Raw genomic sequence first — 22475 nt, 5'->3', positions numbered from 1 at the left:
TGCAGTATTTCTACCCTTGAATGTTAAAATACGTTTTGTATGTAAACCTGTGTATGGGTGTCACTGTAAGGTGTGTGCATGGATTGAGTGCACCTCAAAAGTCTATCCTGGCTAGACAAAATAAAAATAAAAAAATTCTAGGTGTGTGCAGGGTGTGTGTGTGTGCGTGCGTGCGTGTGTGTGTAGGAGTGGGCAACTGTGTGTGAATTGCCACAGCCTGTTAGCCTAAAGGTGTGTGCATGTCATCCTTCAGTGTCAGCCTCATTCTACTGTACAGATGAGGTTATACTGGACAGAGTGCAGTCGATTGCAAAACAGTATAGAGAGAGTGTGTGTGATTGTACCCCAGTTGTAATTGTCTGATCCAGAGTGGTTCTGTTCTTCTCTGGCGAAATCTCTCTTTGCCCTGATAGCTGCTGTTTACCTGAAAAGGAAACTTGAGGCAGTTTGAAATCTTAATACAGAGAAGGCTAAGTGGAGCCCTCCCAAAGGGAAGGCTGCTGAAGAATCTCTGTAACCATGGTAATCGTGGTCTATGGGTTGTGAGGCATAAACAACTGTTGGATATGACTGTTCCAAAGGGTGTGTGTATGTGTGCATGTATGCATCCGTGCAGGTGTGTCGTTTAATTCCTAGTTCCTAATTTGCTATGCTATACCTTTAACTGTAAATGTATATACAAAGTCACATGGACACATTGTTCCGTTGCTGTGCAATGGAAATACACTTTCACAGCAGAGCTGAAAGTCATCTCAAGAGATGTTGGTTTTCCCTTTAGAAATACCCTGGTACAAGTTCAGCACAAGCAGTACACTGCAGCATGTACTTCAGAGGTCCCTCATCCAGACACTGACAGGGTCTGCCCCTGTTTCCTTTCTGAGGTGTTGTTGGTGTTGATTCTTCACCTTCACCTAACAAGCACACAAACAAGAAATACACCCCCGAGTTTGCTACGGTCACAGCACTCCAAGGGGAAGGGCACCAGCAGCAGATTGATCTATGTATCAGAGTGCAATCAGCATGAAAGAAGAAAACTGTTAATGTTCCAGAATAAGTAAAAAGCAACAGAGGAACACATCGGAGTCCTTTAATTAACCATCCAAGTTCAGTTTTGCAAGTTTGATTTTATTTGAACAAAAAAGGAACACTGGGTATAAAGACAAGTGCCTCCCTGAGCTTGGAAGTCTTCAGAGCCCTATAGGACACTATAGGACACCATAGGACACTATAGGAGGATTGCGAGCAGCGTGGTCTATTCAATCAGCACCCGTTACTTGACACTGGACACCAAGTGCAAGAAAAGGAAGCTCAGGTATCATTTTCAGAATATCGGAAAGCCATCACTCATCAAACCTCTCCAAATCTATTTCCTCGAAAAAATCTTCTTTTTTTTGTATAGTGTATTCAAGATGGGTGCATCTGCAGCACTGTGATCGATGGGTCATTGATTTCAGAGATCTGCAGCACTGTGATCGATGGGTCATTGATTTCAGAGATCTGCAGCACTGTGATTGATGGGTCATTGATTTCAGAGATCTGCAGCACTGTGATCGATGGGTCATTGATTTCAGAGATCTGCAGCACTGTGATCGATGGGTCATTGATTACAGAGATCTGCAGCACTGTGATCGATGGGTCATTGATTACAGAGATCTGTAGCACTGTGATTGATGGGTCATTGATTTCAGAGATCTGCAGCACTGTGATCGATGGGTCATTGATTACAGAGGAGATCTGTAGGGACTCGGATGGGATTAACAGACTGGCTGATCACTTTCCCTTTTAATATTACATTAACTATTCCCCCCCAAAGAATTTGCATTTATTTAAACTTGTTTTATTCTTAACTCCCCCTCCCTGACCTTCCTTGAGAAGTCACATCATCATCTCTCGAGTTGAAACATTTGTCTGTGAAACCTGACGTGCTCGGGCAGGAGCCCAAAACAACTTCCATTTGCAACTGAGACGAATGACATCTGACTATTGTGGAGTTGGCAATTTACATTTCTCACAGTAAGCAGAAGAGCCTCCACCCATTCCTCAGGAAACAGCCTGCCACCAGCACCAAGCAGAGTACCTTAAGCAAGACACTTGGTACTGCTGCACAAGTTGGGTCAGACAGAGAAAAACTTTCGAAGCGCATTAATTGAATTCCGTAATAACTGCTGGAGGAGTGATAGAGGTATGAAGCTAGTTAAATGCAATGCTGTCCTAACTGTGATCCAGAAGACTAAATATAAGATCCTCCTGCTCATATTTCATACTTCTCACAGTCATGTGCCTGTCTCTCTCCAAGCTGCACCTTGCAGATCTTCTCAGCTATGAGCTGGTGTCCTCTCTTTCTACACCGCTCCACTTTTGGACTGGTGGGTGCACTTTAACCTTCATGCATTAGAAGGTCAGGGTTGCCTTTAATACAGGGTTCGGGATTGATCATCCCAGAAGCGAGCATGCAGCAGCCTCAACCCTGCCAGCCCCTGAGCAGTGTGGAACCCAGTCTGACCCGACCTCAACACAGGACTGGCAGCAGGTTTTTTACTGCCAGTCTGTCTGCCAGCTGTGTCTACTGATTTATTCCCTGACCAGAAATGCATTTGTGAGGCAATTTCCAGAAAAGCATTCCATCAACGGCAGCCCGTTGCTTGTTCCACTCCTTCGATTAATGATGAAAAAAGAAGAAAAAAAGAGATCGGGGTGGGGAAAAAAGAAGCAGTATTAAAAGAGTAGGAGAGGGAGCTCACTTTCTGATGACATAATGGATGGAGTTTTCCGAATGTAAATGAAACCAGCTGTTTGTAATGCAGGGAGACCCGAGGGGGAAGGAAGAGCAGGAGGGAGGATTGGGAGAGGAGGAGGAGAGAAGGAGGAGAGGAGGAGGAGGGGGGACAGGTGTGGTGGTGGTATAATAAATTGTTTTAAGTGAAGGCTTGCTGCTTTTATTTTTATTTTTCACGAGTCGCTGCCCTCTCCGCAGTCACTGGGGCCCAACTCATTTTCCACATTCACACCTTATAAATTTGAAATTGAAAAACACCTGACCTGTGAAATGATATTGCGGTGCTGTAGGGGGCTGGGGGGGGGCGGTACTCTTGCAGTGGTTCAGAAAGGAGAGATGCTCACATTGCTGTGACCATGATGTTTGGGTTGTCTTGTAGTGAAGTCCCACTACATTAGAACTCAATGTAAAATGACTTAACGAATCACAGAGGTTACAGACAGACTAACTGATGCAGCTGAAAAAAAAAAAAAGCTACATTTAAAATGGTTGACCTGTGTTGTGTGTGTAGTTGAATTGCACAGTTATATAACGGTAACAGTTTCTTCTTTCATTAAAAACTGGTGCTGATTGTATTTTTGTATAGCGCTTGATAAATCTTCTGGTGGTGCCCTTACCCAGAGCTAAGTCGGTGGCCAGCTATCAATATATTTCTTGCGTGTTTGTGTGTGTGCGGTCAGCATTTGTGAAAATGTAACTGACAAGCCGAAAACCTGGATTTGAACCCTATTATGGGAAGCTGCAGTCGTTTAACTTATTTACTCAAATGGCAGTAGACCATATGGGAGAGGAGCTGGCACAGTAGGTGATAATATACAATGGGGAATGTTTAAAACTCTCTAAACCTATTGTGTTGTGGATTTAACATGGGCATATCTAATGCAAATACAAGTTCACACAGTTTAAAGGTTTCAGATTCTCTATATTTGCTTTCTCTGCTGTCTCCTTTTCCTTCTCAAGTCGACGGCCCACATAGACCTGGGCAGTTTATCTATATCGTCAGATTTTATGCTTTTTTATACAGAATAAAAATCCTTCTGAGACACAGCAATTCTTTCACAGAGGATTCCTGCAGGCTGGGAATCTTAGCAGCAGTAAAATAAGAGAGAACATTACATGATCACAGAAATGCATTACAGGTCCCCTCCTACGCTGGTCCCTCATTACAAGGGTAGATTCCATTGGGCTTTCAGCTAACATAGCCAGACAGCTATATGCTTTGGAGCATTTAAGACACAGGATTAATAAACACTGGGAGGTTTTTTAGGCTGTTGTAATAACAAACCATCATGAAAACACTCATACAGCACCTAATGAAATGGACCTGTAGTTTTGTGCTCAAATGAACTTCCAAGGCAAATATCTGCCAAACAGGATGTCGAACAAGATCTGAAGTGCCGAATTGTGGAACTATTAGCATGCCTGTAAATGCAGGCCTAGTTATGTGTAATAAAGAGTCACAGCAAAGGGTAATAAAGCACAATGGAAGCATTGCAAAGACCAGCAGGGTATGGTACTGCATGTTAAAAACATGACAATCCATGATAAACTATCATACATGCATAGTATAACCATGGGGAAAGCATGGGGAAACTAAACATAGATGAACAGAGAATGAAAAAACTATTAATTCAAAACACTTCTTGGAGACATATTAATGTGACATTTATGAATGGTTTATAAGCCACGGTTTATAGAGTATGCTGTTTGCTGTATGAATATATTCATAAACATGCCTGCAGTTCATTCTCTTAATAAAGCGTGATGGGTACCACTTTATAATAATGTGACATATGTAAATGGTTCATCTCGTCTATTTTAACTGCACTTGCTAATCTCCATTCTCTCCAGATGTCTGTGCATGAATTCATCTAACTTGCGAGTATAGTTTGTTTTTACTTTATTGAGCCTAAATGGCAAACCCCTGGCTCTGACATTTCCACCTCAGAGGGATTGATCCTACCCATTCAAATACTTAAATAAATAAATAAAATATGTTTATTGGGGACTCTCTGGAAATTCAACTAATTTGGATAAACTCAATTGAATGTTTTTTTTCTCTTTAGCGAGTGCGCACACACACACACACACACAGGTTTGTTTGAAAAGATAAGGACCCTAGGAAAGATTTCCCTCAAGGTTTTTTTCTTTCTCTTTTTTCTTGGCTGTCGAGGCAGACAGTGTGAATGTTTTATATCAGACCTCGCTCTTCACTGCGTGGGTAGTTGGAGGAATGTATAAATAATGAAAGGGAGAAACAGAGATGGTGCTGGGGAGGATGTCTTTTCTAATTTCATTCAGAAACATCTAGAATGTGTGCACTGCAAAGGGATTTCCTCAATCAGAAACAAGCAGATGGGAAAACTGCCAGACTGGCAATTATGTGCCAAAAATTGTTGTTTCTTATTCATAATTAATAACAATCTATTGCAATGTTCCCCTTGACCCTGGTCTGATTCCCTTGTAGGCACATATCATTTTTGTAATGTTTTAATTAATAAATAAATCATCGCACTGAATCGCAATGCAACGCTGGTTTATTGGGCTCTTTCTCATGTGTCTCTCTCAGTCTGTGTTCATTTCCGTGGATATTGCATTAGCTCCGGTGACAGGGTGCTATTGGTGAAAGCTGCTTATTATTTTTAATATTAATATTTATAAAGGGGTAACCTCACTATGTAGAAAAATACAAAGTGCATGTTTGATTTTCAGAGTTAATCAATCTATTTTTATAATTGTGACCTTTAAACATTTCTTTTTTAAATGTGCCGGATCATTTTTTGAAATTGCATTCTGGTACATAATAGCATCTATTGTGTGTGTTTAATATATAGCACAGGAAATCTAATTAGATCTGAAACTGACACCTGCTCAGATAGTTTTGATTGCTGTGTGGAATACACACACACATTATCAAAATGTATTAGTGCTAAAATCATCGCATCTGTGAGGAAGCAGGTATTTACTCACTTTATTAGTGCTAAAATCATCGCATCAGCGGAAGCACACAGTCATAATTTAATTGAATTCAATTAAATTGAGTACAGTATAATGCAAGCTAACTGACAGTGCTGTTTTGTAGTTACTGAAACCAGCGACAAGCAAGCAGAAAGCAAATTTAACTCTCTTAGCCTGGCAGTCTGAATATGAAGAGCAGTCAGATCAGTGATCAGTGCCTTTTTTAAAACCAACTCTCTCTGTCTCTGAACAATGCTGACTATGTACAGTACAGTAGATATTTTGACCGCTGTTGGGACATTATGTTTTATAAGTATTTTTGCATTTTTCGAGTTTTCATTTAATAGCCCAGGGATTTCCCAAACAGTAAACTCAGCTTCGTCTAATCTGTGTTTGTCACTAATTCGGGCTCAAATCGGTCCCAATCTGCACAGATTAACAGGGGTTATGAAGGAAATGAAATGCGTCAGGCTCTATGCATGTGACAAGTAGTGCTTCAAGTTTAACCTGGATAGGTATGTTTCTGATATTTTCACATGTGGCTGCAGATTTCTGCAATGGTGATTATACCATGTGATAAATCATTGCTATTTCTCTATGCACTGTGTGCAATTCATAATGTGAAAACCCATACAGATGGATTTTTCTGGAATTAGGAATTGTTAAATGGACAGGCACTACTGTTTTAGTTTGAAAAAATAACAATAATAGCACTTTGGACCCAAGTATATTGGAAACTAGATTCTGAAGAGTAAGCCTGTGCTGCTGTGAAGAAACAGAGCCCTGCATTTTCCATTGATTTCTATTGCTGATGCCAATTTTCCTTACTGAAATCGTGTTCAATCATTGCGTTTAGTATATTGATACAGTACAAAGAGACTGGATGATGTCTGGGCTACTACAGTTTGTGTGTGAGTGCGTAACAAAATTAAAGACACCAGCTTAGGAAAAAAAAACATAGCCGATCCATTGGAACTTCCAAACATTTTAAAAGACTAATACTCAAAACCTTTTCAGTTAAATGTAGGTTGCTGACAGCGATAACTAAAAATAAATCAAAACTGATCAAATAGGATTAATCTAAAATATCTTCAATACTTGTTTCATATATATATATATATATATATATATATATATATATATATATATATATATATATATATATATATATATATATATATAGATAGCCCACTTGTGACTGTATTTAAGATAGACCTCTAAACATGGAAGCTCAAAGGTGACCAGCCCTAGGCTGTGCTGTTTCAGGATACAGGTTCAAGCCTGGCCTATAAATTGACTGACTGCCTGTCTGGGTTTCCACTGCATCTGCAGAGGATGGATGTGCTCCTTGGTATCTAGATCTAGCACCAAGGCCACAGTAACAAACTTCTCTGAGATCTTGTAAAATGTGGAATGAACTGTTTGGTGTTTCAGTTCAGACAAATCTGAGTCATTTAGAAAGTAAAGTCATTTAGCTGAAAAGAAAGAAAGAGAGATGTTAGACTATATTTATAGACGAGATCCCAGATGGACCTCTGATGTTGGCCTACGTGTATCCAACGGGTCTTGTTCCATTAGGGTATGGAGCATGGTTATTTGTATCTACCCCAACTTGGCTACGAGGCAGATGACCAGATTCTGCAAGTCCTCTGCCTGGAGTTTGGATGTCCTGAGGACGTCCTCATGGTTGACCTTCTCGTGGCTGTTGTAGTTCATCACAACTTTGTTGGTGATAAGCGACAGGCTGAACACCCGCAGCCCGCAGTGCCTGGCCAGGATCACCTCTGGAACGGTGCTCATGCCTGAGAGAGTAGAGGGAGGAGAGAGAGGAGAGAGTGGAGAATGAGGAGAGAAAGAGAGGAGAGAGAGGAGAGAGAGAGAGAGGAGAGGGAGTAGAGAGAGGAGAATGAGGAGAGAGAGGGAGGCGCAGGTGGTTTAACTAGAGACATCCCAGGCCAGTGTGTGAAATACACAATATACAGAATCATGGTAAAACTAGGCCCAAGTTTAGAAGCCATTAGCCTATTTGTTCATGTTGACAGTAAAGTGTACTTGAGCACTATATTTCACTATATAAGGGCCCTTGACTAACCTTTTGATACGCAAGTCAGGTAAATGAGTATGTGCAGTCCTGACCATCCTTACTCACCAACAGCATCTGCCCCCAGCATCTGGAGCATGTTGCATTCTGCAGTCGTCTCGTACGAAGGCCCAGCTACCATGCTGTACACCGTTCTCACACTCAGACTGTCAATGAAAAAGCATTTGAAACAACAGCAGGTTCTATATAAACAGATTACGTGCTTTACCATCAGGGCTTTGTCTGGTTTTAAGTTGAGATATAATGTGTTTCTAAGTGTTCAGTGGCTAATCAGGTTGAGAGTGTACATTTTGTTGCAAACTGGAAATGCTACAAAAGCCATTTAAATAGCAGGTCTACACCTTTGCTGCCTTATTTATTTATTTAATCAGGAGATTTACCCATTGAGACTCAGGTATTTACAAGGGGGTCCTGGAAAACAATTAAAAAAAAAGGTAAATTATTTTTTTTCCCACTAATGCTACACCTCCTTGAAGCCGGGCAGAACTCAACAGTGCAGGCACTGAACCGAAGCACAGACTGCAGAACAAACAGCACTGGAGGTCGTTCGGTTCCATCTTCCTTTACAAGCTGCCAGGTGGGGCTCACCTCAAAAGCATCTGTTTGTCTCGGCATCACTTTGCACCTTGTTTAATGACAATCAGACGAGTGAGTCACTGTTGCAGGCTACCCAAACATTTACCAGAGCAAGCTTCTAAATAGACAAGTGTTAAAATGTATAAATGAAAGATGATGAAAGCCCTCTGTCTGACTCATTAGATGCTTGTGAGACTGAATCAGGGGCTAAACTGTGTCAAATATCTTGTTAAACTGATGCAGCTGTGGTAAACGATGCCACTGGGGTTTTATTACCTGGCACGAACCTTGACTAACACAGCTCTGTGCTCTGATTGGGCGTGTATCTTCCAGGAGCATATGATGGCTAGCTTTCATCACACTAGCTCCCACACACAGCATTAGTGCTTACATCACTATAACAAGCTGAAAGAGCTCTGCAAACAGGGATTTTTTTTGTACTTGTTTGAGTTGACAGGGTGTCTTGAAACCTGATGATGCAGACTGTATGCGATGCCAGTTTTGATAAGTGTCCACTGGGTTCTGTAGACTCCGCTAAGAGAGTCCAGTTCTAGTAACCAGCTGAGGTTATATGATATTTTACAATATTGAAATAGAAATACAGAACTCAGCAGTATATCTAGGGATGCCATTAGGAGACCATGTGCTTGGGTGTCCTATCAGGATGCCTGAAAAAGGCCAGTCAGAAGCACTTCTTCATCAATGGGCTTAATCCCTGTGGCAGAGACCAGTAATACAGGCATGTTTTGTAGGAGAACGTGCAACCCTTCTGAGCAGACTGGATTTCGCTGCAGCTACATCAAGGAATGTCTTTGATGATGCATCTCTAGTGAAGAACGAAGTGTGCAAGTACCCACTGCTACGCCCACATATAGACAGGCACCTGCTGTCCCATCCAAAAAGAATTACAGACAACAACAATCAACGATGCAACCACTGGATCAGTCCATTAATTTTGAGAGGGATATTTATTATTTATTTGTTTACATATGGGAAAATCCTCGCAAAGAATGCAAACCTTCACTGGGATAAAAACCAACACGCCTTGGAACAGGAGACAGGAGAATTTAACTGGTAAATACAGTCATGGAAATATATGGAAAACAGCAATCCGAAGAGGAGAAATCAGTCACGGGAAGAGTTCCAATGAATAAATATCTGAGATGGGGGGAGGTTATTTACCAATAATGTGTATATTCATAAGACCGGAGGTCAATTCCAATTGTAATTGTGTAATTCATAATTAATTGCATTTACAATGTCATAGTAACTGTTATTGTAGCTGAACGTTGGCACAGGTCTTGGATGGAATGGGGAGGCAGGCTTGCAGTACCTGTGCTCTGTGGGAAGTGGGGGATGTCCTTGTAGGGGATGGCAGTCTGGTTCTCAAACAGCTCAGCCAAGGCTCCCAGACTGGAGCCACAGATAACAGCCACCTTCAGACGCATCTCAGTCTGTGCCAGAAGCCAGTCAGCTGTCTCTTTGTAATCCTCAAAAGCATAGCTAAAATGGAGAGGGAAAGAAATATATGTATTGATGCAGTACTCCATCTATATTTTCTTGATGTGTACATATTTAACATCAAGACAATACAGACAGGGAATAATGAGGTACAAATAAAACAAGGGCTCTTCTCTACAGCTCATATTCAAGCTGTTGTTATTATATAACTCCATGAACAGGGAACAAAACATCAACAGTGTCAACCAATCAGCTTACATACAACAAACAAACAAACAATGTGAAATGATGCTAAACCCGCATTGTTGTTTTTGAAGAGATGAAAAGAGAGGGATGGCATTGGGGATCCATTAGAAATCCCAGTGACAAACACAAGAGGAGTGTAACAAAGCTTGAGACAAAGCAGGATAAGCAAAAATAAAAAGCTTAGTGTTTCTTTGAATATAATATTCAGGGGTGTATTAAATCTTCAGTGAAGCAAGGTAATAGAACTGCCTCCAGCACATCAAGAACAATGTGACCAATCTCAGTGGATGGGCTGGGAAATGATAGGGATTATTACATATTCTTTTCTCTGCAATATATTTTCAATATTTAGGGTCCTCATTAAAAAATGGGGACTCTTATGTGCTGATCGTGCTGCACCAATCTTCATCAAACTGTTATCCCATACTCATAGCCTCGTATACATATTTCAGATTGCATTTGAATATAACCCAATAAACTCTCGAATTTATACAAAGGTTTAACCCTTTCTGCTTTCTCTATGTGCGTGCTCTGGTTTAATCATGTAAAGGAGATGTCAATAACATTGGTGACTATGATTTATATACTTACCATGTTTGCCATACATTATGATCAGATCAATTCAATGTGCTTTGATGTTTTGTACAGGCACCATGAAAGTGAATGAACTTGAATCAATGAAGCCACACACGCAGTATTTCTGCTCTAAAGCGGAACTGCACTAAAGGAATGGAATCTTGGGTATTTTTTGAGTGTTGGCCACCATCTTAGAAAATATCGAAGAGACTGTGGTTTCCCATTGAGTTTATTTTTCAGTAAGGGTAAGAGACCTCGGTGACTCTGAAGGCTGATCATGGAATTACAGTATTTAGGGAAATGCATAATGGACTAACGATTCATCTCAGAGCAAAACAAACAAAAAATAAACACCGTCAAAGACCACTTCAGTCACCACCCTGCTTTCCATTCATGTGGGAAATGTAGGAATTCACAGTATCCTAGCAACCGGTGTACATGACAAATGTGCCATTTAAACACAAATTGCACGCTTTGCATCACACTTCTGTATCTATCTTACTATCTATCATTACCCTTCCTCTGTAGTCTTCTGCTGCATCACACAATACTAAGAGTTGGGGGTTAAATCTGTCTTTGTGATTCTACCCTTCAATCAAACAGTAGTCTCTCACAAGTGTCCTAGCCCTTGCACTGTGGGTGTCAGGTCAGGCAGGCGGCTGTCTCTGAGTGAGCTTGGGGAAAGCGTTCCCCTCTGAAGCAGCATGATCATGTGAAATGAGATGCAATGCTCTCTTTCTACCACAAGGGGGTGGAGTGCATTTTACATCCAGAGTGCACATGTGCTCATTGACTGGCCCCTGGCTGGAGGTGAGGTGATGCAAGTTATTATGATTTCAGTACATTTTTGCTTACAGCACCAAAGTCTATACACTTGCTCTCATTTGACCCTGACTGTTGAAGATACAGCTTCTTAAAGTGCATATTGTAAACATGGCTCAGTGCATTTATCTGCATTGGACCCCTGCCAAAAAAGCTTTCTAAGACTATTAAAAATGCAACACATTGTATTTAGAAGTGTGTATGAAGCACAAATTGGCTTATTTAGCACTTTATATAGAGATGGATTGTATCTAGAATACTTATAATAGATTAATCTTAAACTTGAATGGAGTTTTAAAGCTATAGTTTGGGAAAAGGGACAGCCCCATGTACATATCTTATTAGTCTTCCAATTAACCATTACTTTATATATAGAACCCAGATTGCATTTGCATAACACCTCTTAATCTCTATACCTGGTCTAACTTCAAAGCAGTACTCCAATAATGTTCAATTTTACAATACATACAGCAAGTGATTTCTGGGTGAAAGTGTACTATAGTACTTTCTTTCTTAGCCTCCTAAGCAGTCATTGTTAGCTTACCAGTTCATTTACATTATCTAAGGTAGTTAAACTACAGACAAGCTTCCTCCCCTTAAATCTTTCTGGCTCTCTACAGAAATCCTCCTTCCTGTAGCAGCAGCCATACAGTATTTGAGCTCTTTATCTCAGAGGAGCAGAACCAGATACACCATTAAACAACTTTTACGTTCATTTACCTTTCTTCAAAATGCATTTCCTAGCACTTATCAGTAACACTTTACATTAAATATCTAATTACTGTGTATTTACATAGTAGCAGTAAATGCATGAGTACTTACACACAATTACAATGTTATTATGCATAGTTACAATGTACTTAATGTGTAAATATTTTTGCACAATATAACTATTTTCTGATATAACCCTAACATGAAGTAACTATGCATAATAACATTGTAATTGTGTGTAAATACTCATGCATTTATGAAGTAACTACTCTGTAAATACACAGTACCCACTTACCTGACAATACAAAATAACATAAAATAACTTCCTTGGCACTTCCATGAACATTCAATATCAATCAATATTTACTTTATATAACGCCTTTCATAGTGGACCACCATCACAAAGCACTTTACAAGACTGTGAGGAACAATGCATAATACATTAAACAGTGAAAACAATGCAGTACATTAAATACAATGAGATACGAGGCATACATAGTACATTAAATACAAGGCTAGGATGTGAGTTCTAAACATTGTGGATGCATGTGTCATACAGAATCATAACAAAGAGAGGGAAAAATCTCAACTAGCAAGTTAGACAACAGCTAATAACTGATAGCTGGCTTGAAGAGCATGGAAAGTAAGAGAGAACAAGTGGGTCTTGAGAGTTGATTTGAAGCGAGCGACTGTGGGAGCTTCACACACTCAAGCTGGGAGAGAGTTCCAGAGAGTCGGGGCCATGAAGTGGCCGAGTGAATTCCGAGTGTAGGGCACTTTTGCTTTGGTATAACAATCAGACCAGAGTCAGAGGACCTCAGCTTGTGGGCAGAGACATAGCAGGGCAGCAGGCTGGAGAGATACTCTGGACCTGTGTGATGAAGGGCCTTGTAGGCAAACAGGAGAATTTTGAAAGTAATCCTGAACTTTACAGAGAGTCAGTGCAGCTGGGCAAGACGGAGGGTGATGTGATCACGTTATATGTGTATAAAAGTGCTCTAGTTTTACTTCACTTAATTTAGATTCTCCAGCTATCAGCATCACTCTCCCTCTCACCGTTATTCATGCACATTTAAAGGGGCGGTAACTCAATTCCCAACAAACCGTTACATACATATTTTACAGTGGTAGCAGATATGGCAAAAAAGAAACTAACAATATTGTGAAACACCTTTGTGTTTAGAAATTTTAGAATTTACAGTTATGCAAGAAATTCTCCAATTGCACATTCAATATTGTGTTTAACTTCCTGCAATACTATGGATGCCAGCGTAGTGTTCAGCAGAATCCGGGGGTAAGCATACTACTATAGTACTGAATATATATTATTAGCATGCGGGGAATGAGGTGATTTCAAAGTGTATTTTTTGTCACAGCGAACGACCTGTAACCGGAATCGTACACAAAGCCAGTCCCAGGCGCCCAGCCCACCGCTGTCCAGGGTCCTGACAACAGTTCTCTGCGCTCAGCACTTCCCTTTGATGCCGCGGTTAGGAAGCGGGCACTGGTTATTAGGAACATGCCAAAGCTTTCACTGAACAAAAACAAAAGCTAGTTCACGTGGCTCCCTGGCACTACAGAGACATTGGCATGGGCGGATCCGGGTGTGTGATCCGGGTTTACTTCAACAGTACGTTTCGTATCCTTCATGACAGTCTTGACAGCCCACCCCCGCCCCCCTCCTCCTTCATGAAAGTATGGTTCCGCCCACCCCCGCCCCCCTCCTCCTTCATGAAAGTATGGTTCCGCGTGACTTGTTTTTTTTTCCGCACTGGTCCTGTTTTTCTGTTTGTTTTGTTGTTGTTTTTTTTTTTCTCCTGGGCATAGCATAGCAACAGTTGTTATGAATCATGAAAAGAATGCACCCTGTCCTGTAGCGACATTTTAAAACTTCGCTTGGGCACTGATCAAAAAATATATCGACATTTAATGCCGAATGTATCTGTACTCATATCCTAGAAAAAAATGCCTTTTTCCCTTAATAATCGGATCAGCTCTTGTAAATGTGCGTGGTCTGTAGCCGGACTCGGAGCTCGTGTGTATTATTCTGTCTCAGGACTGACCTATACACTACGTATGTCTGCCTTTATATTTTGTTCACTACTATTTTGCAATGGATTGTTTGAATGAAGCCATACCTTAAAGAAGGGCTAATAATAATCGTGCTCCAGTTGGTTAAACCCGGAGAGGTTTGTTTGAAACCGAACGCCGCTGTCCCTCAGGAATATGTTTCTTATTCTTTCCTTTTACTCGAATCTTACCTGCATTCGTTGCCTGAAGCCATGGCGATTGCTAATTAATTCGCCGTACCGTCTAATGTTACACTGGTCAGGGTCAGATGGTAGATTAGGACAGGGGGGACACACATCCCTGCAGCCGAGATAGACAAGTGCTTTCCTCGCACGGGAATAGCGTGATGGAGGAGGGCTCCTGCCAGCTCACTACAATAAGAGCGCTTCGCTGTTTACTGTACAGCAAAGCATTATAGGAGAACAAGAAACTTCATCACGTCATTACATAACATTCTGTATCTGCATCGTTCTAACGCCATAACCTTCCACACTTAGTTCTTACGTAAATACATAAAGCTGTAAAGACATAAAAAGTGAAGTTTAAAATTTACATAAACTGATTTATTATCACAGTTAATTACGTTCTTCTATTATCATCTACTACACTGCTTACATATTGTCCTAAACGTCGTGAACGTTAAACTTTGATAATAAATCACTTTAACTGTACTTCTCTTTTTATTACATCAAACTACTCAATTCTGGCCAAAAATGACACTTTGTTTTTTTAAAAAGGCACCCCTTCCACGGTCATTGTGGAGAGTTCATACACAAGCTTTATTGTGTATGTTGTAGGAATATTCACCCTTTAAATCATCACTATTTCCTTTAATTGCTGTGGTGGGTAAAATAGGTGGAACTCCCCTCCAGGACCAAATTAGGGTTTTCATTAACCCTTACAAAAACAGTGCAATTAGATTCCCAAGTTAAAATACACACGTTCAGAAAGTCGCCCATCCTTTATAAGGCAAAATGATGGAACAGCAGATGCTGTATAGAACCCCCTCTGCACAGGTTTGTCATTCCAACCTGTCGCACCTGGATTCGTTCCCAATCACATTTAATGATGTTATTTATTACGTGCTAGGCTGAGAGCCTTAGGCTCTAAAGCCATCAGAAATCACTTACACCTTGAAATTGTTTTGATCAAACAAGCAAAAAAACAGTCCCTCCATCAACATATATTATATCCGCACACATTTCCTCGCAAACCATTGCAATGCATATCCTTGTATCTTACTGGGCTGTGTTTCTTCATGCCTTTGCTGTACATCTGCTTTCATCTCTTTGAAACCAGGAATGGCAATACTGCTTTTTTTCTTCTTCCAAACATCTGTTCCCTCTCCTTCATTAGGCAGTAGAGTACACATAAATAAAACAGCGATCGGCAGTGTAAGACTGGGTACAAAGAATGGTTTCCAAAGTGATTTTAAAATCCTTCGGGGAAAAAATAAAAGAAAAAAACTCATGGAAATATTAATATATGTATCTATCCAGCAGAGGCCCCCATTAAAGATAGATCTGCTAGCACGTGGCAGATCACGATGGTAGCATTCATGTTTTTTGCTTCACAAGTTCTAACACAACAAACTTTTGTTCCCCCCAGGTCTCCAGAGAAGTTAAACCAGCGCTCTAATGTTCGGCTTGGCACTCAGATTATTTATTTTACTGGTAATAACAGTTGACATTGTGCCAAGTTAGGACACTGGTTCAGAAGAGCTTCTGGACCACAACGTTTTAAAGAAAAAACATGTATAATATTGTTACTAATGCAATCAAAACCTATAACCAATTACATCTAACAGAGGGTGACCTAATTTGATGGTCTTATTACCTTAATGGGAACATTCCTGTTGTCCTGAAGTTTCACTGACACCTTGTATATTTATTAGTATCTTAATAAACTAAAGAACCACATGTGGATGACGCGGATATATTCTATTCTCCACCATGCCTCTTTGTTTCGTATCTAAAACAGGATAAAAATATGCAAGGACTATCCCAACTTCTGTTTATTTTTTCCTTAGATACTATTTAAATTGGGTTCTAGGAGTAGCTAAATGATCCCTCCATGTAATGAACTCAGTCTAGCTAAGCTGGCTCTTTTTTCATCAGCTATTTCTTTAACATGTGGGATTTCTGCCCAGAGCTCATTATACTTTCCATTCTTACCGAGTGATTATTCTTACATGGAAAAATTAATTAAATCACAGGGAACTACACGATCCGGTCAGAATGTGATCAGAGAATTAGAAGAGAAAAAAATAAACTGAAATCACGCCCAAACCGTAACTAGCAATCAATTTTTAAAATAAATGAACAGAAGCATTGCTAACATTATATTTAGCAATAACCAGTATTGCATGTTTTATAAAATGAATGCTTATTTAAAGATGGTAATGCAAGCCTGAAAGTTCCCACTTCTTCACTTCCATTTGAGTCGAGCAACTATATACTGAATAATAAAGGCGATGAAATGGAGAAATAAAAGATCTTACGAATACCCATCAGATGCCCGAGATGGTATAACAAGTAAAACATCAGTCATTTACATTTTTACATTTCTAATGTTCACCTTTCAAACTTTGAAAACCCACAAGAACTAGAATGCTGGCCTTATTTCAATACAAGTTTTGAATTAAAACTGCAGACACACATTCTCCATTCAATTTATGTATTTTTAAATTATGTACACAGTTGGACAGAACAAAAAAAAAAACAGGAGGGGTTACTGTACTTCACACATTATATTTGCCCAAAACATCTTAAAAAAAAAAAAGAAAAAAATGGGATTACAAATGAAAATACAGTATGGCAATAAGAAGCACAGCTTTCTAAGCAATCCTGATAAAGCAAACATCTCTTTAAAAGACTGGTTAGATGCCAAACAATCTTGACAAAAATAATAGTTGCATTCTACTACTGTACATTAGACGTGATGCACTGAATTTCTAAATCTCCATGAGGATTTCACTTACCGGGTCAGTCGTGCACAGTACCTTTCGTCGGTCCAGTTTTTATCTGCCCTGGCCATCACACCACTTACATACAGAGAGATGCAGAGACTCAAATTCATTTTTAAACTGTGGTCCCCTCCACCCAATCAGGCACAATGTGCTGTGCCATGCAGGCATACTGCATAACCTTTCTTAACTGATATACAAACATGACCATTTGCGAAGTGCAAATATACTTTTTTTTTTTTAAAGAACATTTAAGATATAACTATTACAGCAATGTTGTAGTGGATTACTCTTAATATATGCACACAAATTGACACAATTATAAGTCACTGCTTGAATGAAATATTGACCCCCTCCTATAAAATAAAACTACAACAGATGTTCTAACTTAAGTACTCTCTGGGAGTTTACAGCAGCATCTGTAATGGGTGTGTCCCTACTGTTACAGGAGGGCTCACTGTCTGAACAATAAAAAAACCAAACAAACATCTTCACAAATCTATTATCTATTTTATAAGCATCTATAACCCTGTCCTGTCAAACCTCAGTAGGAAAAAACTTCTGAAATGTTACAGTGCCTAGTGCAAATCCAAAACACTGAAGTTAACAAGGAAATGCAGTGTTCATTCACAAGTTTGCTCAAAACAAAATTAACGGTTTTCTCAAAAAATTACCGACAATCCCTCTATCATCAGGGTTGCCATAGCATGACTGAATAAACCACTTAACAGCAAACACTCATTCATCACTTTTATAATGTGTTTGCAATTGCATATTATATATATGTTCTTCTCTTATTCTCTTCACCAACAGTTTAATGAAAAAACAGCCTCATTATATAACACAAATAGCCTCTCCAAATGATTATAGGAAGCTCATTTTAGTGTCGGTTGAAATAAACACCTCTAACAGCTGCAGTAACCGTGGTGGATCTCTCCAATATCTAACTAGTCACCATCAGTGACTGCTGGTCAGACTGAAACAATAAATGCAGCCTGTGCTTTGTGATTGATGTGTTCATGGTCCATAAAAACTCAGGCAATGACCCTTTCAGCAGTATCTCCATTGGCACAAACTGCAGTACTTGCTGAGAGCCTGGTTTCAGAGCGGCCAACATCAAGTCATGCATCTGCTGCAAAAAACCAATGAGTTTTTGACTGGGGAGCTGGTAACCGATGCATAGCAAGACAGCAATTGTTCCCAGAGCATCAGATGAGGTTGGGCACCTAAAGGTTATAAAGTGAAAGCACTGGTGAAGAGCCAGTATCAACCCTGCTGTGAAACGAGTAAAGGACGAGAAAATGGGAAGAATGAATGATCCACCAGCCTGGAGTTTGTCCAAGGAGCACAGGATGCAGTACAGGAGGTCTTGCTGGTACTTTGGGTCTCCATCGTGAAGCGTCATGTGGTCCACTGCAGGGCAAGGTGGTGCTTCAGAAAACTGCACGCTGAGAGGATTTGACTGTTTGGTACTGCTGAAAAAAAATGGACAACCCACAACAAGGCATTGGTCAACCCTTTCTAAAGCAGTGAATGTGAACTGGCCCCGAATCAGACTTGACACCTCTGACATTACAAGCTCAGCTGTTAAAACAAGGCAGGTGCTGCAGGGCTTTGAGACTGGTGCAGCGAAGGAGGCATCCTCAAGCCTGGTTACTGCAGTCTGTTCTATGGCTTCGTTCAGGTAATTCAACAAGTCCATTTCACAAAAAGGTGAGCTCCTGACCTTGGGTAGTTTTTGTCCAACCAAGACGTACCAGGACTCAAATTCTGCATCACTTGCCGGTCCTCTCAACACACAGTTGTTGCCAAAACCACACAAAACATGCTCTTCAATAAAAGCTCTATAATATCCTCTTTCCACCTTATCCTTCCAGGCCAGTGTCTCCAGTTCCTTCCTTTCGTTGAACGAACCAACCTGCTTCCTATGGCCAAATAATTTACTGTTCAGATTGCAGCCAGGAAGGGCGTTTTTGGAAAGCCATTTGCTTCTGTGGAGGTATTGTACCTGAAACCTCTGCAGGTAGAACTCTGCGGCACAGTCCCGTAGCAGATTCAGCCTTTGGGTTTGTTCCTCATTCATACAGCAAAACAAGCGAAGGTTCTCATTGATAGTGTTAGCCTGGTGTCTATGGAAGAAGGCACAGCATTCTTGGTGTTGCTTCCAAAAGGATTCTGGGATTAAATGTTTGGGAAAGAGGGCTTGGTTGGCTATATCTTTGCCATAGTTCCGTATCATTTTGGAGAGCAAAGGCCTCACAGCTTCTTTCCCAGTGTACTCCACACACACTACATACACTTCAGAGTTACCGGCTTTGCTAGTTGCAGGCTTAAAAACATGGACAGTTTTGAAGCAGCAGTTTAGGAGGTAAAGCAGACAGACAGAAGAATACTCATACAAGGTGAACATCTTTAAAACAAAGGAGCCACCAGTGCTGAGCAGCATCAAACCACTGACAGCCTCGCAATAGTGCAATGGCGCCACTATCGCTTCCTGTTCATCTGGGTTACCCTGGCAGTCGAAACTGCCATCTGCCGTGACCAAGTCAATGGAGCGCATGCTCTTGGTGAAGTGTTGCAGTTCCAGCAGGTGCTTCTGGATCATGATATCACCGGTATCGTCAGAGCCAAAGAACCACCAGGGCAGGGTGTTGGCAATGAGCCGGTCGTCCATTATCATCATGCCATTGTCGTTGGCCTCATGGTAGGGGTTAAGAGTGTTGGCCACCCAGGTCCAGTCACAGTGCAGAGAGTTGGACTTGAGGTAGTGGTTCAGGCTGGCGATGAAAGCACCAGGTGCCTCGCAGAGATGCACAGAGTTGAGCTCGCCGTTACGAAGGGCCTGTTCGGGAAGCAGGGGGAAGGTGCCCAGGATTTCATAGAACTTGCACCATGCCTGGGTGCATATTTCAGCGTTAACCATGCTCCTCACATGGGAGATGACCTTGCCAGCCTTGTTGGTAAAGCTGGTGTGCCGATGCCACACTTCAAGGTTCTTGTCGCTGAGTTGATTTTTAACTTCATTCAGAGACTCTTTGAGAGCCTGGAGTCTCTCGTCCTTTTGGAGCTCGTACTTTAGGGCTTCGTTGGGGTCTGGGATAAGCCATTCCCCGGAGGGTGGTTTAGCATATGTAACAATTTTGCAGAAGAGTTCTTTGACTTCATTAAGAATATCTGGGCTGAATTCTTCAAGGTTTTTTTCCAGATGATCCACAGCAAACTTTTTTCTTACTCCCCGGCCTCTGCTCATTTTCACTTATTTCCCTTTCTTACGCCTGAAAGAAGAAGAAAAAAAATATTAAATTATGTCACAATTAACGACAAACTTTCATTAAAAAAAAAGCATCTCTATTGTTTTGTATATCATGCTTATATTTTTTATTGATTTATATATCAGGTACTGACACAGAGGTAATGTTTTGCTCATAAGGGCAACCACACAGCAGGCAACCACAATAAAAACCCATTTACTGCATCACATACTCATACATGCAGCTGGACACTTCCTCTTTCTTGTCTAATCAGAATTATGCTCCTGTGGTTATGGATGCTCACCCCCTGGAGCAATTACAAAGTTATTTTGTTTACTTGGTTCAGAGAACAACTGATCCCTATTGTTGTGCAACTGTTTGAAGGTTTGACACTTCCTCAATAAGACCTATAATATAAAAATGTGGCATTCCTGTATATGCCATCTATATTACACAGTAGCACCTAAAGTCCACTATACAGGAAATCAACTCTCGCACGCCTGACCGGGTTCTACGGGACACTGCAGTAAAAACATCAAACAAACCGGTTGCAATATACAGTAGGTAAGCCTTCATATATCTGCTGACAATGTATCAGTGAACCTCTTAAAGAAGCCTGTTTTGTACTGCAGTAATAGGGATCTGTTTTGTATTTAATTGCCCGTGGGTTTGTTCTATCAAACCCACCTGGCGTCTGCATGGGGCATATTAGCTTTAAAAGGCAACATAAATTGTAACATTTTTTTATCTGGCACTATTCTGTCCTGGGCAATATAACCAGAAGCTACCTAACACTGAATGCCGGGGGAAGTGGACATGTTATAGGTAACTAATAATCAACAACTGCACAAACATTCAGAGACAGACGTGCCTTATCTGAAGAAAACAGTGGCTCTATATCAATGGCAGTACTTCTTGCAGATAAAACTATTTTGGCGTATAACCACATCTCTTTCAAATTACTGCAATAACTCCGGAGAACCAGGCATTGTTGCCGGAAGGGCTACTGAGGAAAGTACGATGCGTCAGGTAGGGCCGGTCTTTCTTTCTAAATATACCAACCTTTTTTAATAGGAATGTAAAGAAATCGCGGTCATCCCTTTACCTGTTGTGCCGTGCCTTGGTTTGTTCAGCAACAGCGTAAATAACACGCTTACATAAAACTGGGGAAAAAAATTAAATGAAGTTTACAGCTACGTCTACGCCGGGACTGCGTGCCCTGCGTGACACTCGATAGGCTTCCCTCCACACGTGACATTGCTTGGAAACATTGCAAAGCAAGTCCAATTAATATTGCAGTTCGGGTTGAGTGGAGAGCAAGCACATTTAAAACATTCTCATTCTCTCTCTTCCCCAAAATGTCAGATTCTCCGACCGTGCCGGGCTTACAAATCATAATTTAAACAAACGGTAACGCAAGGTTTATGCATTTAGATATGTTTAATGATATCCATCGTCTAATAAAATAAATGAATGGTGTACAAGTATTTTCCAAAGAAGTGAAGAAAGTGTCGTTACCGTACTCCAAAACTTAACGTGGACCCGTTTCTAAAATATTATCAACACCTCCCTCATCTTCATTCTCCTTTCCAGTGAGCGCCTTACCAGATTACCAATCAAAGGAAAGAATAGATATCAACACGCCAATCAGTGTACGGCATATTGAAACGTCGAGGTGGCTGCTGTCATGACAACTAATAAACAGTAGGTAGGAAAGTCATGTACACAGAAGATCCACCGATGTATAACATGCAGATGCCATTTTTATTTGAAATGAAAGCGTTGTTGTTAAAATCATATTTAATTTACGCTTTAAAATTAAAAGGGTAAAGTAAATTGAACTACTGAAATCTGTTAGCTTCTGAACTGCCACTGTAAGCTAATAAGATTCACGGGGCAAAAAGTTTATTGAAACTGAGTTTTTCCTTTTAACATTTGTGTTTAGAACTTTAATATTACTGA

At 40.6% G+C, this 22475-nt stretch overlaps 2 protein-coding genes across 3 annotated transcripts; both read right to left on the bottom strand.

Annotated features, from left to right (window-relative positions):
- Positions 1 to 7336: 7336 nt before the first annotated feature.
- LOC121296674 (purine nucleoside phosphorylase-like) lies at positions 7337 to 14681 on the bottom strand. The gene is made up of 4 exons (XM_041222441.1): positions 14489 to 14681; positions 9669 to 9914; positions 7884 to 7981; positions 7337 to 7536 (listed from the first exon to the last, which is right to left on the bottom strand). The coding sequence occupies exons 1-4, from the start codon at positions 14509 to 14511 to the stop codon at positions 7337 to 7339; spliced, it is 567 nt and encodes a 188-aa protein (XP_041078375.1). The 5' UTR covers positions 14512 to 14681.
- A 2302-nt stretch (positions 14682 to 16983) lies between these two features.
- cmtr2 (cap methyltransferase 2) lies at positions 16984 to 21715 on the bottom strand. Of its 2 annotated transcripts, none has more exons than XM_041221197.1 (2): positions 21576 to 21715; positions 16984 to 20537 (listed from the first exon to the last, which is right to left on the bottom strand). In XM_041221197.1, the coding sequence occupies exon 2, from the start codon at positions 20510 to 20512 to the stop codon at positions 18206 to 18208; it is 2307 nt and encodes a 768-aa protein (XP_041077131.1). In that variant the 5' UTR covers positions 20513 to 20537; positions 21576 to 21715; the 3' UTR covers positions 16984 to 18205. The 2 variants fall into 2 exon arrangements, with proteins under 2 accessions (XP_041077131.1, XP_041077132.1); XM_041221198.1 differs by having other exon boundaries at positions 21619 to 21715.
- Positions 21716 to 22475: the final 760 nt, after the last annotated feature.

Source organism: Polyodon spathula, chromosome 21, assembly GCF_017654505.1.
Source record: "Polyodon spathula isolate WHYD16114869_AA chromosome 21, ASM1765450v1, whole genome shotgun sequence".
NCBI lineage: Eukaryota > Metazoa > Chordata > Actinopteri > Acipenseriformes > Polyodontidae > Polyodon > Polyodon spathula.
The sequence above is the reverse complement of the archived record's forward strand: the minus strand, read 5'-3'. Positions and strand labels throughout refer to the sequence as shown.